The 21,522-nt window shown below is 35.6% G+C and overlaps 1 protein-coding gene across 1 annotated transcript in view; it reads left to right on the top strand.

The window, feature by feature from the left end:
* RPGRIP1L (RPGRIP1 like) overlaps window positions 1–8,943 on the top strand; it is a 62,183-nt gene extending 53,240 nt beyond the window's left edge. Inside the window, exons 25-26 of the mRNA XM_054389614.1 lie at window positions 6,007–6,140; window positions 8,840–8,943. Of these exons, the coding sequence (XP_054245589.1) occupies window positions 6,007–6,140; window positions 8,840–8,943 (238 nt within the window). The remainder of the gene's footprint in view (window positions 1–6,006; window positions 6,141–8,839) is intronic.
* Window positions 8,944–21,522: the final 12,579 nt, after the last annotated feature.

Raw genomic sequence — 21,522 nt, 5'->3', positions numbered from 1 at the left:
TGACAGACTGACCTTTCTTCATTCCATTTCTTTTCTAAAGCTGAGTTTCATGTCATGGCCAGAAAACAGGTTTCAATGGAATAAAGCAGGGAACACCATGGAATGATTTCTTGTTGGGATAGAAATATACCAAAACACTTGCTAAGCAAGCAGAAGACGAATTTTACCATATAGATGAGCAACCTGTTGTACTAAGAATTAAGCAATGCTGAGGATAAAATATTCTTTTCTTCCTGAGGGATAATTCAACAAAGGGAAACAGCTGGTCTGTGAGCTGCCATTTCACCTATAAATACTTGGATATCTAGACTAAATATTTAACAAACTTCAGATGCAAATAAGGTAAAATAACAGCAAGAAGCTTTTTCCCACCACAGAAATGTCCAACTTCTACCTGAGCCATCATAGTGCTGTCTTTTAGGTTACTCAATCAGTTGTTTTCTGCATTTATCTGTATGTCTAGTTTGGTCTGGTGAAATTTCAGTTCTGTGTTGACTAAATAGCAGGGCAGAAAGTTCATCAGCAGTCCAGGTCTCTACTTTATCCTAGCAAGAGGACCACCAGGAAACAAAATTTATGGAAAGATTCTGCCTATACCTCAAATGTTTTCAACTCTATGCATTTTAAACCTGGCCTAGTTATATCTTCAACACATGTTTTCTATCACAAGCCTTACAAACTAATATCAGAACTTTTTCAGCTGAAACAGGAACTGAATTAAACTAATGCTTTAAAGCTCAGGAAACCAAATTATCAAGGATATAAATATCATTGAAAATTGGCTACACATGGTTTAGCCTGACACTTTATTGGTGTTTGTGCTGTGCCAGATTATAGGAGCATATACAGTGTATCATGTTTAAACAGTGTATTAACTTTCTCCCTGTCACACTTCATGCTGTTACAACTAATACTCATAAGCGTTGAGCCCATATTAGAACATGAATAAATAGATACATTTTTGTCTTCTAAAAGAAGAGTCACATCCCTTGAAAAAAAGATATTCTCAGGTGTTAAAAGAGATATTAATGGAATACATAAAATTACTGTTAAGCCAAAGATGCAACCTTAGCCTAATCCTATACCTGAAACAGGAGCCAACTTGGCCCTGAAAATAGTGTATTTCACAGCTTTATACTCTTTTAGTTTATACTTAGAAATAAATGAATGTAGATTGTCATAGAATTTATATGGGAAAGTATGTTCATAGAATCAGAATCGTTTTGGTTGGAAAACAACTTGAAAATCAAGTCCAACTATTAACCTAACACTGCCAAGTCCACCACTAAACCATGTCCCCGGGTGCCACATCTACACATCTTTTAAATATCTCCATGGATGGTGACAGGGCTTGACAACGCATTCAGGGAAGAAATTTTTCCTAATATCCAATACAAAATATTTGGGGGGTGGGATTTAGTGTTAATGAAAAAAATAAGATTCCAAAACAAATTTTTTCTCATCTTTGAATTTCATTTCTTGATATGGAATCATTGTAAGTGGTTATTAGAAATGTTGATTTTTGGTGCCACATTTGAATAAATAGCTTTAGTGGCAGAAAATTTAGGAATATTCAGTATTTGAGAAAAAACACTGCTAAATAGAATGATGTAAAATGGAAAATGTATAAGCATGAGACAGGAAGAGGACAGTTTAAAATCTTATTTAGGTTAGTAATTGTTGTATACCACAAAGATGATCTTTCTCCCTTGACAAGCATCTTTGTCTTTTTGTTTTCAGACAGATAATGTCTCTATCATTAGTGTGGAAATTCTGACAGAACACCTGCTTTTTTCTTATAGCTGTATTGTGGACTGGATAGCTGCTCTTTTTTGTTTCTTTTTCTCTATAGCAGGGATTCAAATTACATTCTTTAGTTATGTTAGGAAACTATACTTAGTAATATTTGTAAAACTGAAACAAAAAAATATTATTTCGTTTTATCATCTGAACCCCATAGTTACTGACACCTTCAAGTCTTGAAATGATTTAATAAGAGGAGTCATTTCTGGCGGTCCATATAACTGACTGTAACTGTGTCATGGTTTTCTTTGTTTGTATTCAACTGTTGCCTTTCAGCATTTTAAGAGTGTAGAAATTCGGGTCATATAGAAAAACTACCTGAATCTTCATGCCAGATTTTACTTGCAATGCTTGCAGACCTGGTGGTAGACTATATGCTCTTCTGACACATGTCAAAAGAGACATATGTGAAGAATGGAGGAATCCATTCTTCTAGCAGTCACCCTGCTGTGATAACAAGAGTGAACAGGTTTATGCAAGAGGTTTCCAGGCTGTTCCTGACAGGTGCATCATTTCTTGGTAGGGTATGATTGCTATTCCAAGGAACTGACTATATGAAGTCATTGTTCTCCGAAATCACAAAGTCTATGCATCCATGTTATAGGAGTGTAAAGTATGTGTAAACTGTTATCTTCACATTAATATACTCTGTCAACACACAAAATTTTCTCCTTGCTTCTTATAAATGATTCATCTCTGTAATGAAGAATTAGAGCATCAGAGCTTTTGTCCAGGCACTCTAAATTCCCTGCTGGTGATAAAACCTTTAAGTGTTATCATAACAAGAAAAATAAATATTTGTCCAGGCTGTTCTGCTTCACTGTAAAATGTGTTTTAAGCTTAAGGCACTTTTTTTTATTTTTCTGGTTTAGTTTTTTTCCACACCTCTTCTTTTGGCCCTTTATTAGTAGACAAGTTTTGTTTAGTTCTTTAGTCTTTCTTCCAGTAGACAGAAAATATCTTCCCACTCAGTATTTCTAACAAAGATGTCAAGATTTCCTCTTATTTTGTTAGTAGGTATGGAATTCCTGCATGGAACAGATATACTCTGTTCTGGTGTTAGAGAAAAGCTTTGTGGAAGTGAGCTAAGCAGAAAGTCTAGGATCCTACAGAAGAGTGTGGGAGAGGAGTGCTATACATAGCTTTACTGAGGTAATAAATCCTAGTATGAATTTAATATTCCAACTTTCATCAGTTTGTTACATAAGTAAGGCAGTGTGAGGTAAGATGGGACACTTGCAGCCTCTTAGTGCATTCTGTGCTGAAGCAAACTGAGGAGTCTCTTCATGTGCAGTATGTTCCAGGGCAATGGAAACTGTCTTTCTTTTTTGTCCAATTCAACCTGAAATTGAAACTCTTGGAATTGTTGGTATATAAAGAAAACAAGTTAATGCATGCTGAATATCATATTTAAATATTTTCCAAGCTGAAAGTGTTTGTAATATTTTTCAAATACAGAATTCAAAGTGATTGTGGTACCATTCTTGCAGTCTATTAGTTAGGAAATTCCCATGGCATCCCAGGTTCAAATCTCCTTCCTGATTAGCAGCAAAGATTTAATCCAATATTATGATCTTTTTGGCATATTGGAACTCTTAAGATGTTAGAGGTGCAGTTCTTTTGATGTATTTGGTTGAAGCTTGCTCTGTTCATGTAAAATACTTGCATATGATCTGAGCCAGAAAGTGGACCAATATGGACAACTTCACAATTCCACTGACACTTTGTCCCAGATGTTACTGTGCCTGCTTTTAGTTTAGTGAAAATTTTAGTGGTAGTTGGTACCTTTACATGATAAAAATAAATCCAGCACTAATCTCCTCCTCGTCTATCACTGTCTTAAATGCTAAGCTGGTTTCTCCAGTTGATTTCATTTAACATTGACACTGAGTCATAACAAGTGACCATCAGTTTTTATTTTATTTAATATTTATCTTGCACACATAAGTGTTTGTTTCTGTTTGGTTTGAGTTTTGACAGTTTTGCTGCTGCTTAGCTCCATGCCAAAATCTTAAATTAGATCCATTATGCTCAATCCAGCCACCTGCTGTTGGAACTAGCTGTGATATTTTTTCCTTTCTTGCTTCCAGAAGTTGTTGGGTTTTTTTTTTTAAGTCACGAATTTTCAAGGCATGCCTGGTTTTGGTGACAAACAAATATTTATGTAGATATTTTCTATAATAAATATTTGTTAATAAGAACCAAGCACAAAATAAACTACTATAAAAGCATATTGCAGTTGTTGTTATGGTTAAAGTTCTTTAGGAAGATTTGATTATATTTTCCATATTACATCTTTTCCTGTAGACTTGGATTTTGCACAACCTGATTTTTACTCATTTGGAATTATGCTTATTGTAACATTTTTAGGCTGTAAAGCTCACAAGTAGTCACAGTTTAAACAACAGTGCCAAGACATACCAAGAAAGTAGTTAACTCTGAATTCCTGTCATTTTGTCAGTCTTGGTGTTTTTGGCCCCAGCACAAGCCACTAACTCAAGTCAGCTCCTGCACAATACTGGAATTATGTGTTTAAAAGAAATGCCATACTTGGATGCAATGAATGTAATTGAAGTTCACAGAAGAAAGGCAAATATTTTGTATAGTTATTTGGCTTAGATATTTGGGATGGACAAACAAGCTGCATTTTGACAATATGGTACATACTCAAAGGCCTTTGTATCCAGGCTGTATCTATGGGTTGGTTTTATGTGTAAAACAGGAAGAGAATAGCAAAGATAAAATATGAGATGTGCTGGTCAGAGTGAACAAGTGCAGCACAAATCGCTGTGTAAGCTCCAACTTTAAATAACAAATACAAAAGACAACATTAGGAAGATACTATTTTGAGATAACTGCCTTTAGATCCATGATATTTCTGTGGAATTTGTTCTTGGCTAGAATATGCTGTCCAGCTATCTAAATGAGGTATGAAAATTCTCAGTAACTTTCACCTAAATATTGAATACTTTTACACCTGATGTTTGGAAATACTTCCTTCACTGAATATGGTTAGTATTTCCAATATTGGGGAAAGGTTTGATATAGTTTGTGTTTCTCAATTACTCGTTTCATGTCTCCCAAACCACTCAGTGTGAAGTCAAGAAAAAACACAGCTTAAAATGTACTAAGGCTAGAGCTAAATTATGCCAGACCAGACAATCTCTAGCACAAAGCAGTTGTTGCTAGTGGTCTGATATTTACAGTACGTTGAATTTTAGAATGATTTTCGGAATTCAGACGTTGAGCCCACTGACGGAATGTCTGTTGTAGGGGAATGTGTTAGGGATAGGTATTCCTGCAGCACACCTTCAGCTTAGTTTGGTTCAGTCCAACAGGAATCCAGCTTACACGTTCCAAGACTACTAGGCAAATCACCGTAACTGGGGACCACTCAGAAGTTTCCCTTCATAAGCATGCTCCTCATCAAAGCTGAAATAATGATACAGGTTCATCTTAAGCAGCTTTAAGTACTGAAGTAGTTAAACTTTATAACAAGTTTATGGTATTAAGAAGTTTTAAACAACGAAACATAATTAATTGCCTTTAATTTAAAACCTTCCGTTATTGCTTATGATTTGGTTTTAGTTCTTCACATTAAAAATTTGCATTTGAGGTCAAGACAGAAACAAGTTAGAAAATAAAAATAAATTTAAAAACCCAAACAAATCTACAAAAATAACCTGCCAAAACACCCTAACTATGTTTGTAGATTTTTATGTAAAGGAGTTTTGCTATAAAAGCCTCAAAGTACATAGACACAATCTTGATTTTTACCTGTGGGGGTAAATATAAAGAAATTAAGTGACTAGAGCAGCTGATTCAGCAGCTGAGCTAAACAGACTTGAAAGATTTAAATGTGAAAAGGTCTTTTGATCTTTAGCTTCTTCTGCTTGTCACTGCCATACAAACAAGAATTGTGCCACCAGGTGGAGGGGGAGAAAATGGAACAATTTTCTAAGCCAGCAAATCTGTGGTTGCAACCTCTCTGTCCTTCTAGTACTGCTAAGTAATGCGAAAGAAGGAAGGAAGATTTGAAAGAAAGGGTCTCTAATTATTCTTGTCATTGAAAATGTAGATAACAGTTGTTATTTGTATTTAACTGGTGCAATAATGCTGGATTTACCTCCTTTTCTTTCCTAGGTTTTTTTGAGTTCATTTTCAACATATTTTGAAGGTAAAATTATTCTTTTTTATGCTTAGCCTACAATTTACAGTGGTCAGTGATCCCCCAGAAGATGAACAGGATCTTGAATGTGAAGATATTGGATTTGCTTATGTCAGTTTGAGAGAGATACTCCAGAAGCAGAGAGACATCATTGAGCAAGATATTGAAGGTAAATTTTAGAGATTACTTGCTTGTAATGTACAAATTATTTGTTGAACCTCTACTTTTCTTTTCAGGCTTCACTGTGCAAGTAATTGTTTGATATTTTTTTCAATAAGAAATTCCTAAATACTAACTAATGGCTTTCACTTTTGTGAAAACTGTGCACTACTGTTATTCCTTAAAATCTGTTTCAAAAGACACAACAAAACCAATCAGCGTCTCCAGCTTGTTTAGTTAGTAATTAGTTTATAAAACCTAAGAACTTTCAGGACATGCTCACTTAGTCTAATTATCTATTTTTTTTACCACATACTTCATACTAGTAAGGTTATAAATATATGTTTTGTTAATAAAATTTATGCCACTAACTCTGTATTGCTGATGTCTGTATCTTTGGGGATTTGAACAGAACTTCAAATGAGTTCCTCAAGCTTGTGTCCTCCATATGAAAACTGTATCTGAGAGTATATGGACTACTACTGGTGGCTTTAGTTAGGTCTCAGTTTTGAGTAAGCATCCTTCTGTAACAGACTGTGACCAAACTTTCACTGTGACTCATTAAAGCAAGGTGAAGTGAGTAAGAGGTGTGGAATCTCCTGTTGCCTAGGTCTTAACCAGAGCATTTTTGTAGTGCTGATGAGAAGACTCAGGAAGGCTACTTGGTCATTTCATATATAGTGAGGAAAATATTCTCCTTGCTTAGACTTTCCTGTTCCTCAGGGTAGCAGGGACATAGTCATCAATGGTGCATTTTTCTTCTTGTTCCTCTTCATCATCCTTCTGCATTGTGGTAGAGCTCATGAAGAAGCTGTGAGGGTATCTGTTATGAAACAGTTGCTCTCCTGTAGTGGTAAGTGGACCAGCTTGATGACTAAACACAGTGCACCCACGATTGCAAGGAACTCTTTGCAATTCTGGTTAGCCCTAGTAGAATGCCAGCATATTGTGACTTTGCTGCTCCTACTGCTGTGCTCAGTTACCATACCTTGAGTGGTGGGGAGCTGAGTAGGGAGGAAACAAAATAAGCTTTTCTTATCCATTCCCATTAGCATGCATGATTTACATCCATACTGTAGCTAAAATACTCAAAGTATGCATCAAAGTTCTAGGAACACAATAAAGAATATTCTAAGAAGAATGAAATTTACATACCCTGGAAAAATAATACACAGATTTGATGCACTATTTTTTGTGGCTGAATTACTTAATCTTTTCTCCGAGTATTTGTACAAAAGCACATATCCAAAAAGGTATTTCATAGTCTCTCACTGGAAAATTGTTTTTGTTGTGGATTTTATGGCCATACTTCACACTTGATGAGATTGATTAGTGATAAAAATATAATTTTCTGTCCTTGAAAGTCACCTTTCACAAAACTCTGAAAACTCCTAATTTTCATATGAGATAATTATCATGACTGGAAAGACTGTTACCAGTTGTTCTGTCAAAAGGTAATCATGACTGTGTAATGACAAGTACTATAATACTGTGAGGAGTATTTCTTTCCCTAATCGTAAGACATTTGAACTAATTTTTACTTCATGTGCATTACATACTACAGTTATCCTACCATTCTTTTAAGTAAAAAGAATAATGTCCTCTGAATTCTGCTCTTTAAGTTAATGGTTCACTAAGTGATTTGTCCAAGGATATGCAAACGGTTTGAATCTCTAAGAATAGCTTCCCGTCTGTCCTATAATAACTAATATCAACAAACTAAATGATGGAAGGTTTTTCCCAAGTTTTTCCTTTTCAAAACCTCTTCTAAGCTGTCCCAGCAGCAGAGAAGTTGTAGCATGCGGTATCACGAATGTCCCAGAGTACTTATCCCAGTTTAAATAGTAAATACATGACCTTGCCATTTGTCTGCTCTATAATTTGCTTTGAAAAGATGTGCTGTCAAGATTATTTGTTTTTATTCAGGTTCTTTCTAGACTCATATTAGGTAGCTTTTTATGCAGGACTGGGAAAGAGCCTCATTTTTGACTGTTAGCAGCATGTTTTTAATCACAGCAGCAGAAATTGTGGCCCTCTAGGCTTACTTAGATATTGTAAAAGAGTGCAATTTTAAATCATGTTAGCTAATGTCTGTAGAATAGAAACTTCAAATACCACTTTAAAACCCACATACACAAAGATGAAGGTAGTTAAATCCTTTAGTCTGGGCACAGTACCATCTTTGTCTACACTTTTTTATTTTACAACACACAGAAGCCTGGAATTAAAATAATTTTACACTGAACCAACAAGAAAAAAGAAAAAAAAAAAAAACAGTTTACTATTTAAACACTAGTAGCTGTCCAGGCTTGTTTGGCCTGCTCATACACAGTGTAGAAAATGCATTAATTGGTATATTATTTACTTAAAACTAATTTTAAGTATGCATATATGTCTTCAATAGAGTTTGGAACATCTATATTTACTTGTTATGGATAATAATTAATGTACATAGGCAATTATGCAGGTACTATTTCAAAGCTGATTTCAATGCTAATACTTTTATTGATGTACATTCTAGTTCTTAGGGTGCTCAGTTCTCCGTGGTCTCAGTGCCAGAACAGGGAGATTTCTTACTTATTTATTTATTCTTTTTAAAGCATATGCTAGGTGCCTTTTAATCTGTCCAAATGTTAAGGAAAATTACCAGAACAAAAGCAAAACCTTAAATGAAATTGCTAATGCTGTTTTCTGATGTTTCCTTTCTAGTTTTCGATTCACAAGATGATAGTGCAGTAATTGGAAAGCTCAAAGTAACAGTGGAAGCCCTCCATGCGCTGCATTCAGTCTATGAGGAATGCAAAGATGACTAGGAGGCATGAAAGGGAAGTTTGCCTACAGAAGTTCCTTCTCCCAGTATAAATAAATGCTTGATAGTGCTTCAAAGATGAGATGTTTGTAATTCTTACAGTATATTGAATGTATAATTTATATGAAAAGGATGCTTGATTTGTAGTTGTAAAGTTTTGTATACTTTTTAGTCTGTTTGTTTTTATATTTCCCCCCTAAGGCTAAGAATCTCTCCACAATGGACAACGTCTTGTAAATAATTGATACCTACATGATTGAATGATGTGCTTTATTTGCATTTTCAAGATCTTTTCCTACATAAACCAGCAATAAAAATGCAAGTCAAATTTTTAATTTTTAATAAAAAACCCATAAGCCTTAGAAAACTGATTAAAAGTACTTTTATGTTATCCCTAATCACCCCACTAAATGGAATGCCTGTGATTAGCCTCATTAAGAATTTTATACTGTGAAGATTTTATTAAAAGCAATATATGAAAATTACTTGGATTAATGTGTTAATCTGCCTCTTTAAAATGCTAATATCCATTTTATGCACATTAAATCTCAGTATGTGTTTTCTTTGATGCATGCGGTTCCTATCAATTAAATATAAAAAATGAGGCTAGTTGCAGGACTTATTAAATTACTGCAACCTTTTTTCAAATAACTTTTACCCTTCTGCTAACATTATAATCAGCTGTTTATGATTATCATGATTTGAAGTAGGAGGAAGGCAGGCACAATTATTTTACTGTACAGTAAAAGACTTACTTTCAGCCAACATCTGTCAAAGCACAAAAAGAAGCCATACAGTATCAGATTTTGCTTCACCTAGTTTGAGCTGTAGGGACAGGCAACTTTGTTTCATTTGATGTTTGTCCCTTTTAGAACTTATATCAAACATATACAATGAATTGTTATATCTGAATAACCAGTGTCTAGCTTTTAACCAATCTCAGTGAAGGATTTAATTGATATTTTTAATGGAGCTGTGAATCAATGCTGCAAAAGGATTGTCTCCTGAGACAAGGATATAATACATTTAATTTTTTAATTTTCTTTTTTATTTGTCGTTTTCTTCAAAGGATTTTATAGGCTGTGGATTTCCACTGTTTGCAAACAGGCTATGTTTCTTCATAAGCATATGTAAAGTATTCAGAGAGATAAGTAATTTATTAAAATATACCTAATTTGCCGTGATATATTAAATCTCTGCTTCAGTGATCACAGACCATTTCATTTAGAGAATTAGGCCTTCCCTCTTTGTGTGATTAAAGCTCTGGAAAATGAGTTCTTTGCTCCTATTTGTGAACATTCAAAGCCTGCTAATGGCAAGAAGATGGAATAGATTATGAGACAATTCATTACAGTTCAACAGAAAAGAACCACAGCCATAGTGCAGAAATTCAAGTATGAATATCTGCATATAGTTTGAACCATCTGTGCTCTAATGGCTTCAATAATGGCTCTTCTTCTTCAGTAGGCTTTGAAATGACATCCATACACTATTAATTTGTTGATGTACATTATGAGGCCAATGGAATGAATATATTCTGACCACAGAAATCCTGGAATTCCAGCAGGAACCAATGGTAGACTCCATTTTAGGACCTACCATCTTCAGTAGTACTTCTTATCCAGGCTTTGCTAATCCTCATGGCATTTAATTCCTTTGGAACTTTTAGGAGACCACAGACAGCTACATTCCTAAACCTCTCCATTCTTCAGTTTATGACCATATGTTTGTTGTCATTGGGCTGGCGCTTAGTTGATCATTTTGGCCACCATTTCTAGCTTTTTTTTGGCTCCATGGATCTATATTGTCAATAAGACTGTTATTATACATTACAATAATTTGAAACAGCTAGATTGAACACTGAGATTAACCGAGTGGCTTTTGAGAAATTTAGTTGCGGTATTCTGTCAGGAGGTTCTTATTATTCTTCTAATATTTTGCAAACCAAACTAAATATCCTGCACATAAACAAAGAAGCAAATTGTATGGAGTTTTCATGTGTGCCTGTTTACTGACTTGCAGGAGAACTATGTAACTGGTGCTTGTTTTCTTCTGAAATAAACCATGTGGTAAAATTAGAAAATCAGTGATGTTCATCTCACTTAAACATTTACAGTAACACCCTTAACACATAATCTTCACCATCTGAAGCTGAAAACCTAGAAACCAAGTGTTCATATATTCATTAAACACAGACCTCCTCGGTAAGTTACTGCAAAATGTCCCAGTTGACATTTGGTTACATTGTGTTAACTGTTTTCAATGACGCCAGCATTAACATGGATAATTTGCCTCAGGTTCCTAAACTTCTTGAAAAGGCTCAATATTGCTCAGGTTTGGATTGAAAAAAAAAACAAAAACAAAATCTTGATTTCCATTCATCTTTATTATTAAAACAGAGTGAGGATTTTTCCAACAGATGAATTGTATTATCTTATGCGGTGTAAATATATGAGCATGCTAGAAAGTTTTGTTCTTCCATTAAGTTGTATCCATTTCTAACACGATCTTAAGTCTAAATGCTGCATTGTGTAGGGAAAGTAGAAAATGTAATCTAGTGATACTTTGTCCACATTTTAGCTATGAATGGCTTGAGGAAAACTTACATCTATGCAGTCTCAAGCCCAAGACAAAAAGTATCCTTTTTTTGTGTGCAATATGTTAGTAAATACAGTCCTTTTTTTGCATTTAAAAAAAAAAAAAGAGCCTTGTTAACACAGGCTACTACCATACTTTAAAATGTTACTTAAGTAAATTATTTTTTTTGTGAAATAGTTAAATTTTTTTCAGTGGTGTAACATGGATGCAACAGTGGTCCTGCATACGATGAATTGGGCAAGGTCAAATGATCAGTTTGGTTATTTTATAACTTTTTCTATAAATTGTTACAGTTTATAGCTTTGCTGTGATTTCTTCAGTGATATAACAGTTGATATTTTCCAGCTGTCCCAGATAATATTTATCAAGATGGAAGCTTAAGTTTAATAATTTAATAATGTTTCTTTTATCCTGTTACAGCCTTAACCTAGGGTTAAAAGTTACAAGAACAAATACTATTGGTTTAAAATACTTTGTATTGTTTCAAGGCATAGTCAGACATTACCATAACTCAAGAAGCCACCAAAGATATCAAGACTAAACATTAGCTGCTAAGTTTCATTTTCTTGGTTTGTATTAGTGTACTGGGAAATAAATTCAAATGTAGACTTGAAATTTTTCAACAAACTTTACTGCATGTTTCAGAGCCAGAGAAGTATTTTATGATGCAGACAGAAAGACAGATCTTTTTGCAGGTGATCATAATGATTTTTATACATTAGATTTTTAACATACTTCACAAGAGAGTAAGGTTTTTTATATATATATATAAGGCTTCCTTAACATTACTCTTTAGATAGAAGTCTTAGTAGTTGAACTAGATCCAAATCTTGCAACTTGTACTGAATTGAATGCATTATATTACCTGTATGAAATTAATTGCAGAACGTAAGTTCAAATGGATAGTTTTGTATGCATGTGATAAAAAGTTTGTTTTGGCAATGTATGCTACAGGTGTACTACCCTGTGCTTTTTAATGGTTTCTTTTGCTATTGCTGCATTTTCTTTACATCTTTTTAAATGGGATGAGGTAACTTTTGAAGAACTTGATTTCATCAGAATAATTTCTCAGTGGGCGAATTTGACCTTTGGTATGTTTCTTATTATAGTATAATCTTAGCACTCACAGGCCATGAAGTCACTCATAGAGACTTAATTTTGTGCTTAATTCATGAACACTGAACTCCTAAATCATGCATCTCTGGGCTTTGGAGGTATTTAAAAGCTTTTTCTTATTTCTAAGGTTCTTGCTGAATCATGCATAAAGCTTTAAATACTTTGCAGCATCAAGGTCTAACTTAATCCTAGCAAAGTTTCATTTTAGACAAAAGCAGCTTGTAAATTACCAGACACCAGCTGAGGATATTTTGTCTAAGAAAATAAATGATTACAAACTTTCAAGAAGCTTCTTCGTAGTAGTTGTACCACAATACTGTATCAGTATAGGACTACTCAGTGGTCTCTAGTCCAACCTGCTGCAGGATTAGCTATCATGTTAGACCATGTTTTTCAGGGCCATATCCATTCTGATCTTGAAAACCTCCAAAAACAGAGACTGCATAACTTCTCTGAGCAACCTGTTTGAATGCTTGGCTGTCCTCACAGTAGAAAAAGGAGATACACTTCTAAACATTACTGCAATCCAAATTGAAGTGAGTCTTGATCTAAATATGTGGAAATGGCTTTTGCACTTAATATACCATCTAATCAATTAATTTACTATATATATATTTAGTGATATTGATGGCACAACCTTGCTTGTCAGTTATTTCAGCCATTTAACAATCTGCAGAGAAATACAAATAAATAGGAATTTTAGTGTTGATTTTCATGCCTAGTGCCTTGCAGCATGCCATCAAATTTCCATCCAGTTTTGTGAAGCAATTGACAAAAAATAGCTATGTTTGTTGCTAACTGTGGTTTGCTCAGATAATTTTTCTGTGGATTTCAGTAGTGACAAATTTAATGTGGCTTATTCCTGGTTTTGTTATATTAGGCTTAGTTTATTTTAAGAGTAGGAAAAACAGATAAATCAAGCAAGACCAGGCTCACATGGAAATTACACTCTTCCTGACTTTGATTCATGAATACGTAACACATTCTAGACTTACAGAACAACTGTGTTCCCTGAACTGTGAGACACAGTGATATAAACCTGGAACCTCTGTCCACACCCATTCTCTGCATCAAAATACATCTTACTTCAGTAGTCCAATATCAATAGTTGCAACAGTGCAAGACAGGTCTTGCACACGATATAGCAATGATTTGTTTAACATTTTTGTGGATTTGGAAAATAATCTATCTTCTGTTTAGACAAACTGTCATTCCTGGTGAATGCAAAATTACTTCCTTATGTATTAAGGCAGCAAGAAGTGAACTTTCCTTGAAAAAACATTGGAAAAATGTGGTCCTTCTACTGAAAAAAAAATAAAAGGAAAAAAAAATCAACAAAGTGAAGTTTCTTCTGCTTGAAGAACTTATGCAACCACCAATTATTCTGATTACCTACTTGAAAGTATAGATAGCTACCATAGCTGATACAGCCTTTGACTTAATTAATAATGAAAAACTAAAAGTGTTTTACCATAAATAGAGCAATTTTCCCAGAGAAATGAAAGGAGAAAAAGGCAATTATCATCAGACTCTAAACACACAGGGCACAAATAGTACATAAAACGGCAAACTTAAGAACATACAGAAAATCTTTCTGCATTTTGAAAATTCTTTTTAAGCTTCTTTCCTCTGCAATAAGCAGTTATTTTAGTATACCAAAACCAGATCCATTTGGAAAGTTTCCAATAGGTTGGTAATGTCAATGGTATAATTTACATCTAAGATGAAATGCACAAAAATTGAACTATTTATAAAACAGCATCAGCTGAGAGACAGCATACAGTAAATATAACCTGAGCAAGAATGTATGTGCATTTTTGTAGCCTAAGTAAAACAATCTAGTGTAACAACATTTCAGAATGAAATTTGCAGTTATCTACTCAAAGCCTTTAGCAACAGAGCTTTTCGCAGAAGTTTGTGATAGTATTGAGGATTGCATTTTCACACGCTACATCAAACAAATAAGATAGGGGCCTGTAACACAGCCCCTCTACTGCTAATAATGGATCCTGCAACAGTATACATGTTGTGAAAGACACTGGTTACTGTAGCTTTGTTACATCTCTCTTTAGTATCATCTTTTTTTGACTTGGCTTGTTTAGGGGGAGCATGGAAGTTGGCTGTTACGAAGTGTGTAGGGTGTGAGACATGCTGTTCCTCCATTTTCTTCATTCTCTGGAGGATCAGTGTCTCTGGTGCAGGTAAACAGAATGAAGACTTTTCTACTAAAAGTGAATTTTATCTTTAAAATCAACATATAAAAATACTTCGGGAAAATTTTACAAGCGTTCCTTAGATGCTAGAAATCAAAATACGTTTTGTGTTTCATTTGCACCTTACTAAGTAGGAAATCCACATCCTATCATGCCCAAAACCTTAGTTTTTGCACTTGTTAAGAAAAATTTGTAATGACTTTTTGGCAAGTTGCAATGGTGACAGGAATAAATAGCATACAGAAAGATGCAGAGCAAAGAGATGAATCATGTGGGCTTTTTCTATTGTTTTGCACTCTCAAGAGACATCAAATATCTTCTCTGAAACCAGAGCACTGCCTCAAAAATCACAGGATCACAGAAGGCTTGAGGCTGGAGAGGACCTCTGGAGGTTACCTTGTCCAACTTTTCCATTTCCCCAAAACTCTCCTTTCCTCCCCATAGAAAGAATCCTTGAAAAGGTGCCAAATAAGAGAATTTGGTGGGATATTGTTGAAATAGAGACATTTATTCAAATGAGATTAGGTAGCCATTTTTTGGAAGACTGCCTTACAGCTTGTGAGAATATGAGGCTTTACCATTAATGAGAGAAGCAGCATAACTAGTTGTGACTGTTCTATTTAAGCTAATTCTACCCTTGGAAGAAAGCAGAATGCACCAGCAGTCTTTCATAACCTTTCGTTCAGGTTGTTGTGGAAAAGCCCTCCTGCAGTAAAGGCAGGCCGGGCACTGCCACACTGCTGCCCTGCCCTGCCCTCATTAGCCAAGGGGTGGGGACAGCAGGCCACAGCCTGACTGTTGTGGTAGCAGGTGGTGAAGGAGGAAGTGCAGGTAGGGTCTGTGAGATTTAGGAGTTTTGTCTACCTAGAGTGAGTTAAGTGGCTGCAAAGGATCTGGTAATTGGAACACTTGAGGTATCTGGGCTCCTTCTTGGGGTTGTTGTATGTCAGTGAGGAAACAGAGGGAAAAGGTGCATCTGAAGTCGGGGACATTATGTGGGAGGTGTCCTGTGAGAAAAGAAAGGAGAAAAATAGAGTAAGAAAATGAACAGGAAACTGGAGAGAGAAGTAAACATTGTCAAGAAGTCAGTGTGCTGTACAAAACGATGGCATTCAACAAATCCAAGTGCCGGGTGCTGCACTTTGGCCACAACAACCCCATGCAGAGCTACAGGCTGGGGTCAGAGTGGCTGGAGAGCAGCCAGGCAGAAAGGGACCTGGGGGTACTGGTTGACAGCCGCCTGAACATGAGCCAGCAGTGTACCCAGATGGCCAAGAGAGCCAATGGCATCCTGGCCTGCATCAGGAATAGTGTGGCCAGCAGGAGCAGGGAGGTCATTGTACCCCTGTACGCAGCACTGATTAGGCCACACCTTGAGTACTGTGTCCAGTTCTGGGCCCCTCAGTTTAGGAAAGATGTTGAATTGCTGGAGCATGTCCAGAGAAGGGCAACGAGGCTGGGGAGAGGCCTTGAGCACAAGCCCTATGAGGAGAGGCTGAGGGAGCTGGGACTGTTTAGCCTGGAGAAGAGGAGGCTCAGGGGTGACCTCGTTGCTGTCTACAACTACCTGAAGGGAGGTTGTAGCCAGGAGGGGGTTGGTCTCTTCTCCCAGGCAACCAGAACAAGAGGACACAGTCTCAAGCTGCGCCAGGGGAGGTTTAGGCTGGAGGTGAGGAGAAAGTTCTTCACAGAGAGAGTGGTTGGCCATTGGAATGTGCTGCCCAGGGAGGTGGTGGAGTCACCATCCCTGGAGGTGTTCGAGAGGGGATTGGACGTGGCACTTGGTGCCATGGTTTAGATAGTCATGAGGTTTAGGGTGACAGGTTGGACTCGATGATCCTTGAGGTCTCTTCCAGCCTTCTTGATTCTATGATTCTACGATTTTTTTTTTCTTGCAGCATTTTTCTGGTCTATAAACCAGGAACTACCTGCAGAACAGAATGAGAGTTTTACAATGAAATTTTCCATTTTACCAAGTTGATATAGACCACACGATAAACTTAGGTAAGTACTGAGAAGTATCCCCTTCATGTCATTATAGTATGTATCAGAATGCATGAAATACAACTTGTGGGTTAAAGTTGCCCTCTACTGTCTGATGTGACATTTGCATACAGAGAAGTCAGAATTTGAAATTAGTCTACTCTTTAAAGAATACATTTTAATTCTAAATTATATAATTTCATGTGGACATATGGTACCTGTAAGATCAGGTGTTACAGGAAGAAAATTATCTCAGAATGCACCACTGAAAGACAACAGGTAGTACCAAAGAGATTAAATACTATAATTAAGTGATCTGTTTAGTTTTGTTTAGACCTATGCAGACCTGGGATTACATATATATATGTATATACACACACACACACATACATATAAGTGGACAAATTAAATTGAAATTGTCATTTTTCATACTTGTTTTATTGCAATGGAAATTCCATGTTGATTTGTGTTTCATTGCATATGTATGATTTGGAGTTTAAAAAAAATGTAATTTTTATGGAATCTGTATCCATGCTGATGTTACAAACCTTTAGTTTAAAATACTAATTTTCAGTGTCCAGTTAGTTGCTGCAGACTACCCCTTTCTGACCTTATTTCAATTCTACAGAAGTCAAAATATTCTTTTATGATATACCAACCACACGTGGTTAATCTGAGTAAATTTGTTCAAATTGTTGTGAGCATCCAAAAAGAAATATATAAGCTTTTCAGTTTTTGAAACACAGTTTTTCAGAAATTTCAGCAAATTAATGTTTCCTTTATCCCTTAAATAGCAGAAGTGAGTACAGTTCAGCTACCTATTGATTCTTACTGAGAATTTGTCAGCAACATGAGTTAGCAGTTCAAAATCATTATGTGCATAAATTTAAAAACTGAGGAGAAATTAATCACAAATGCCCAACCTCTGGGAAGCCTGTAAAGCGTTGTTCTAGTCACAATGCGGGTATATGTTCGTATTTACACCGCACAAATGGTACTTCAAAAACAGCTAAAGTGGTAACAAAACAATTGCCAATGTTTATGCTTTCAAATTATGTCTGTCAGAACAGTTTGCTTGTGAGAGTCTTAAACAGTTCCATAATAAATGCCAAACCTCGCCTTGTAGCAGATGACAACTGATATCACATGGATATTGCTAAGATTTATTGACATAGTTGTTAACAAGTTTTAGATACCATTTTGGTGGATGTTTTTATGAAATAACAGGGTTTTTTTTCAAATCCTATCCATGGTTTGCAGTTTCCAAAAGGAATCCTTAAAGCATTTTACAAACTGTGTTGCACATAGAAAGTATTTTGAAAAGAGGAAAAGTAGGGGAAAAAAAATTCTTGGAGGCACTTGTTGGGAGTCAGGAATATGTCAATGGCAAAGGGGCAACACAGCTGTACAAGGACTGAGATTGCAGGGATAAGTGTGTCTCTCTGAAGGCAACACACACTTTTCCTTCTTGGCCCTAGCATCTGCTGCTCCTGTCTGTCTGTAGAAGACCTGTTTCTCTTTTTGAGGATTCATTGGCATAGCTGGGGAGAACCCAAGCAAGAGTGACAGCTTTTCCTTGGGTGTTGCTCTAAATATTAAGCTTTGCATGACTACCTGGGACAACAGGACAAGCTTAAGGAACAGAAATCTATAGAGGCTTGCTATCGCTTGTGACTCAGAAATGCCCTGAGCTGAAAAAAGGTAGAGTGTGAGAGAACATTAAGATGGTGCATTATGTATTCTTTCTTTGTGGTTATTAATTAGGCACTCTTAGAAATGTCAGTAATCAGGATAATCGGTGATGTGGAACTTTGATCTGACTCCACAATATACATTTCAAGCAATTTCTCTTGGAACATGAAATTAAGCCTTATATGTTAGTCTCTTGATTGTTAGTTTATCAATGTTGTTGCTCAAAACAGTTCTTCAACAATATTCTGCCATCAGTATAGTTCTGCTTGGGACAACAGTATAGCAGATGCTTTTCAAATGGAGAAAGGACTAAAAAAAGCAATCAGGAAATGACATTATGAAAGCTGAAGCACAATACAGTCATGTATTCTAATTACTCAGGTTCTTTTTTCTTTAATTCCTTGCATGCCAGAGGTTGTAAACTGTACACAGTTTTAAGTTTGGGGTCACAGTGGAATTTAACCATTCTGTAATCCAGTAATTAAGTTATCACTCTGTGGTTTGCTGACTTGCCACTATCTCTGTTCTTGCTGCCACTATTATTATTTCAAGAATTTAGGGATTACTACATACTCTTTGAAGTCATTAGTATAAGTGAAAATTCATACTTGAACAAGCAACAAGCACGAGTTTGAACTTCCTCTCATCTGAGCTGTGATGTGGTCCCAAAATGTTCAGTTTAACAAGGTTTCACTGTAAACCAAACATAGACTGTAAGTTTATATGCATTAAATTAAAACCAAAAAGAACAACATAACAATCATATTTGTAGGCACTCATAAACAGGGTCAGGCCAAGAAACAGATCCAATTCAGTATTTCTGAAGGGATGCAGAATGACCAACCTGTAAAGCAGACACCAGGCAATATTTTCCAAAGGTTCAGGGTTTTCCTATTTGACATTTACTGTTGTAGTTCAGATTTTATCATATGTATGAATGTTGAGTCACTCCTTAATTTTACTTTTATATTGTCACCCTTATATCAAATGTTACTGAGTTCTTTGCTCTTCTTGTGGATCATGCATGTTTTATGGCACAGCATGTTTGTCTTGTCTATATCATGTTCCTGATGATCAAAGTGACCAGAAGTGAAACCTTACCATTAGTTGTGTATATTTGAGATGGTATGTTGTATAAATTTAAAAGTATGTACTAATGTGCATATAAATGCAAACAGAGTAATTAATTTTTGTAATTTCTTCTGTATACTCTCCCTATGGATTATTAGTCTTAACATATTCCTTGGCTGGTGTGGCACAGAAGCTGGCAAAATTCTTCTATTGATTGGCCTTGAATCAGCATAAAAGTAGCCACAAAGAGAGATATTACACTGGCCAATGTGAAGTATTCCTAGGCAAAGGCTGGGTTTTGGTTTCTTTTAAATGTATAGCAAGACAAAAATCCATCTGTCAAATTAATGGCAAGGTCATGTTTAAAGAAACAAATTCCTACCTGTGTCAATACATTTACTGTAGTTTGCTATTAAACCTTGTTGCAATTTATTTCCTTCTTCACTAGATGCAACTTATTTGACTAAAAAGTAGTTGCAATAATGTGAAGTTTTCTGGAAAGTCATGAATACCTTATGTGAGTGGAAATGTATTCAGTTGCCTGTTGCTCCACAACCATTAATCTGATGAATAAAGAATTTGCACATGGGTTCACTCAGGGAGTTAACATCTGATTTTATTGGAAATATTTGAAAGAAAAAGTACAGCATAGCCTGAAGCCTGTTAGAAAGCTTTTTAGAGATTTATTTAATGCAGTTTCTTGCCTTGGTTCCTATTGCCTGCTCTAAAAAAGTATGTTGTTTTGAAATGTAAAATGAAATAAGGGAGACAATTCAAACAATGGTTCTACTGGACAGATTAAAAAAGAAAAGAGAAAAGAAAAAAGAAAACAAATAAACAAAAACCCTTACCTCAAACACATACATAAGCTGTCAGTTTTCATTACTCATCTGTTGTCCTACTATTTCATTATCATCTACATTAAATCAGAGGATTCCCCATCTCATCACTGGTGCTTTGGAGATAAAATAAAGAGGCAGAAACTACCTTCATTTATCAACATGAAATAACATCAGCATTTGTACTGGGGTAGTATTTATGTCAATAATTCATTTTTAGAACAACAAATGAAAAGAATTAGTAGTTATTGTTTCTCTCTGTGGAGATAAATGCTTGATGCAGGAGCTACTACTCAGCTGAACATCTTAAGTTACAGAGCAATACTGTATCTCTGCTTGATCTTAACTTGAGTTCTAATTTTCTCATGAATTCAGGAAATCTTCAAACATAAGATGTATCCCTGTTTGCTGCTTCCATTACTACTTTTGAATTTGTTGTTATTTAATGTTGGAGAGACTGTGAAATAGATGGGACATCTGAATTAATGAGCTGAATATGTTGAATGGCCTGTTCTCAGTGATACTTTACAAACTCTTCCCCTATTTCCTTATTACAGTATATTGGATGTGATGATTGGGGCACTTGATAGGTAAATTGTCTTAAGCTTGTTTTGACACAGAAGACTGCATGAAGTCATCTGTGTCTCATGTCTTTGGTCTAAAATCTAATGCTTGCTTATTTCTGAGCAAATTCAATTCCTTAATACAGTTGGACATACAAAGTTTGAGGTTTGTGTTGTTTCTTGGAGTCAAATCTGCTGACTTCTACAGATTTTCTAATTGCAAGTAGCTGTGACTATATTCAAATAGCAGTTAAATGTCCTTAGATTATAAATATAAAATGTTCATATTCTGATCTGTGCTCCATGGCATATGTGGGGTTGCCCATGGAGACCAGCTGGCTCATGTGCCTGTGAGATAAGCCAGGGCTGTTTAGATAGTTCGTGACCAAATACAAAGAGCCAAAGGCAAGAAAATGAAAGGTTCTTTCTTTACTCATAGCTGCTTCTATAGATAGCAAACATTGACTGTGCACAAAAGCCTGAGATCCTTCAGACACCACTTGGAATG

Source organism: Indicator indicator, chromosome 19 (assembly GCF_027791375.1).
Source record: "Indicator indicator isolate 239-I01 chromosome 19, UM_Iind_1.1, whole genome shotgun sequence".
Lineage (NCBI taxonomy): Eukaryota > Metazoa > Chordata > Aves > Piciformes > Indicatoridae > Indicator > Indicator indicator.
This window is presented reverse-complemented; position numbering and strand designations above follow the sequence as displayed.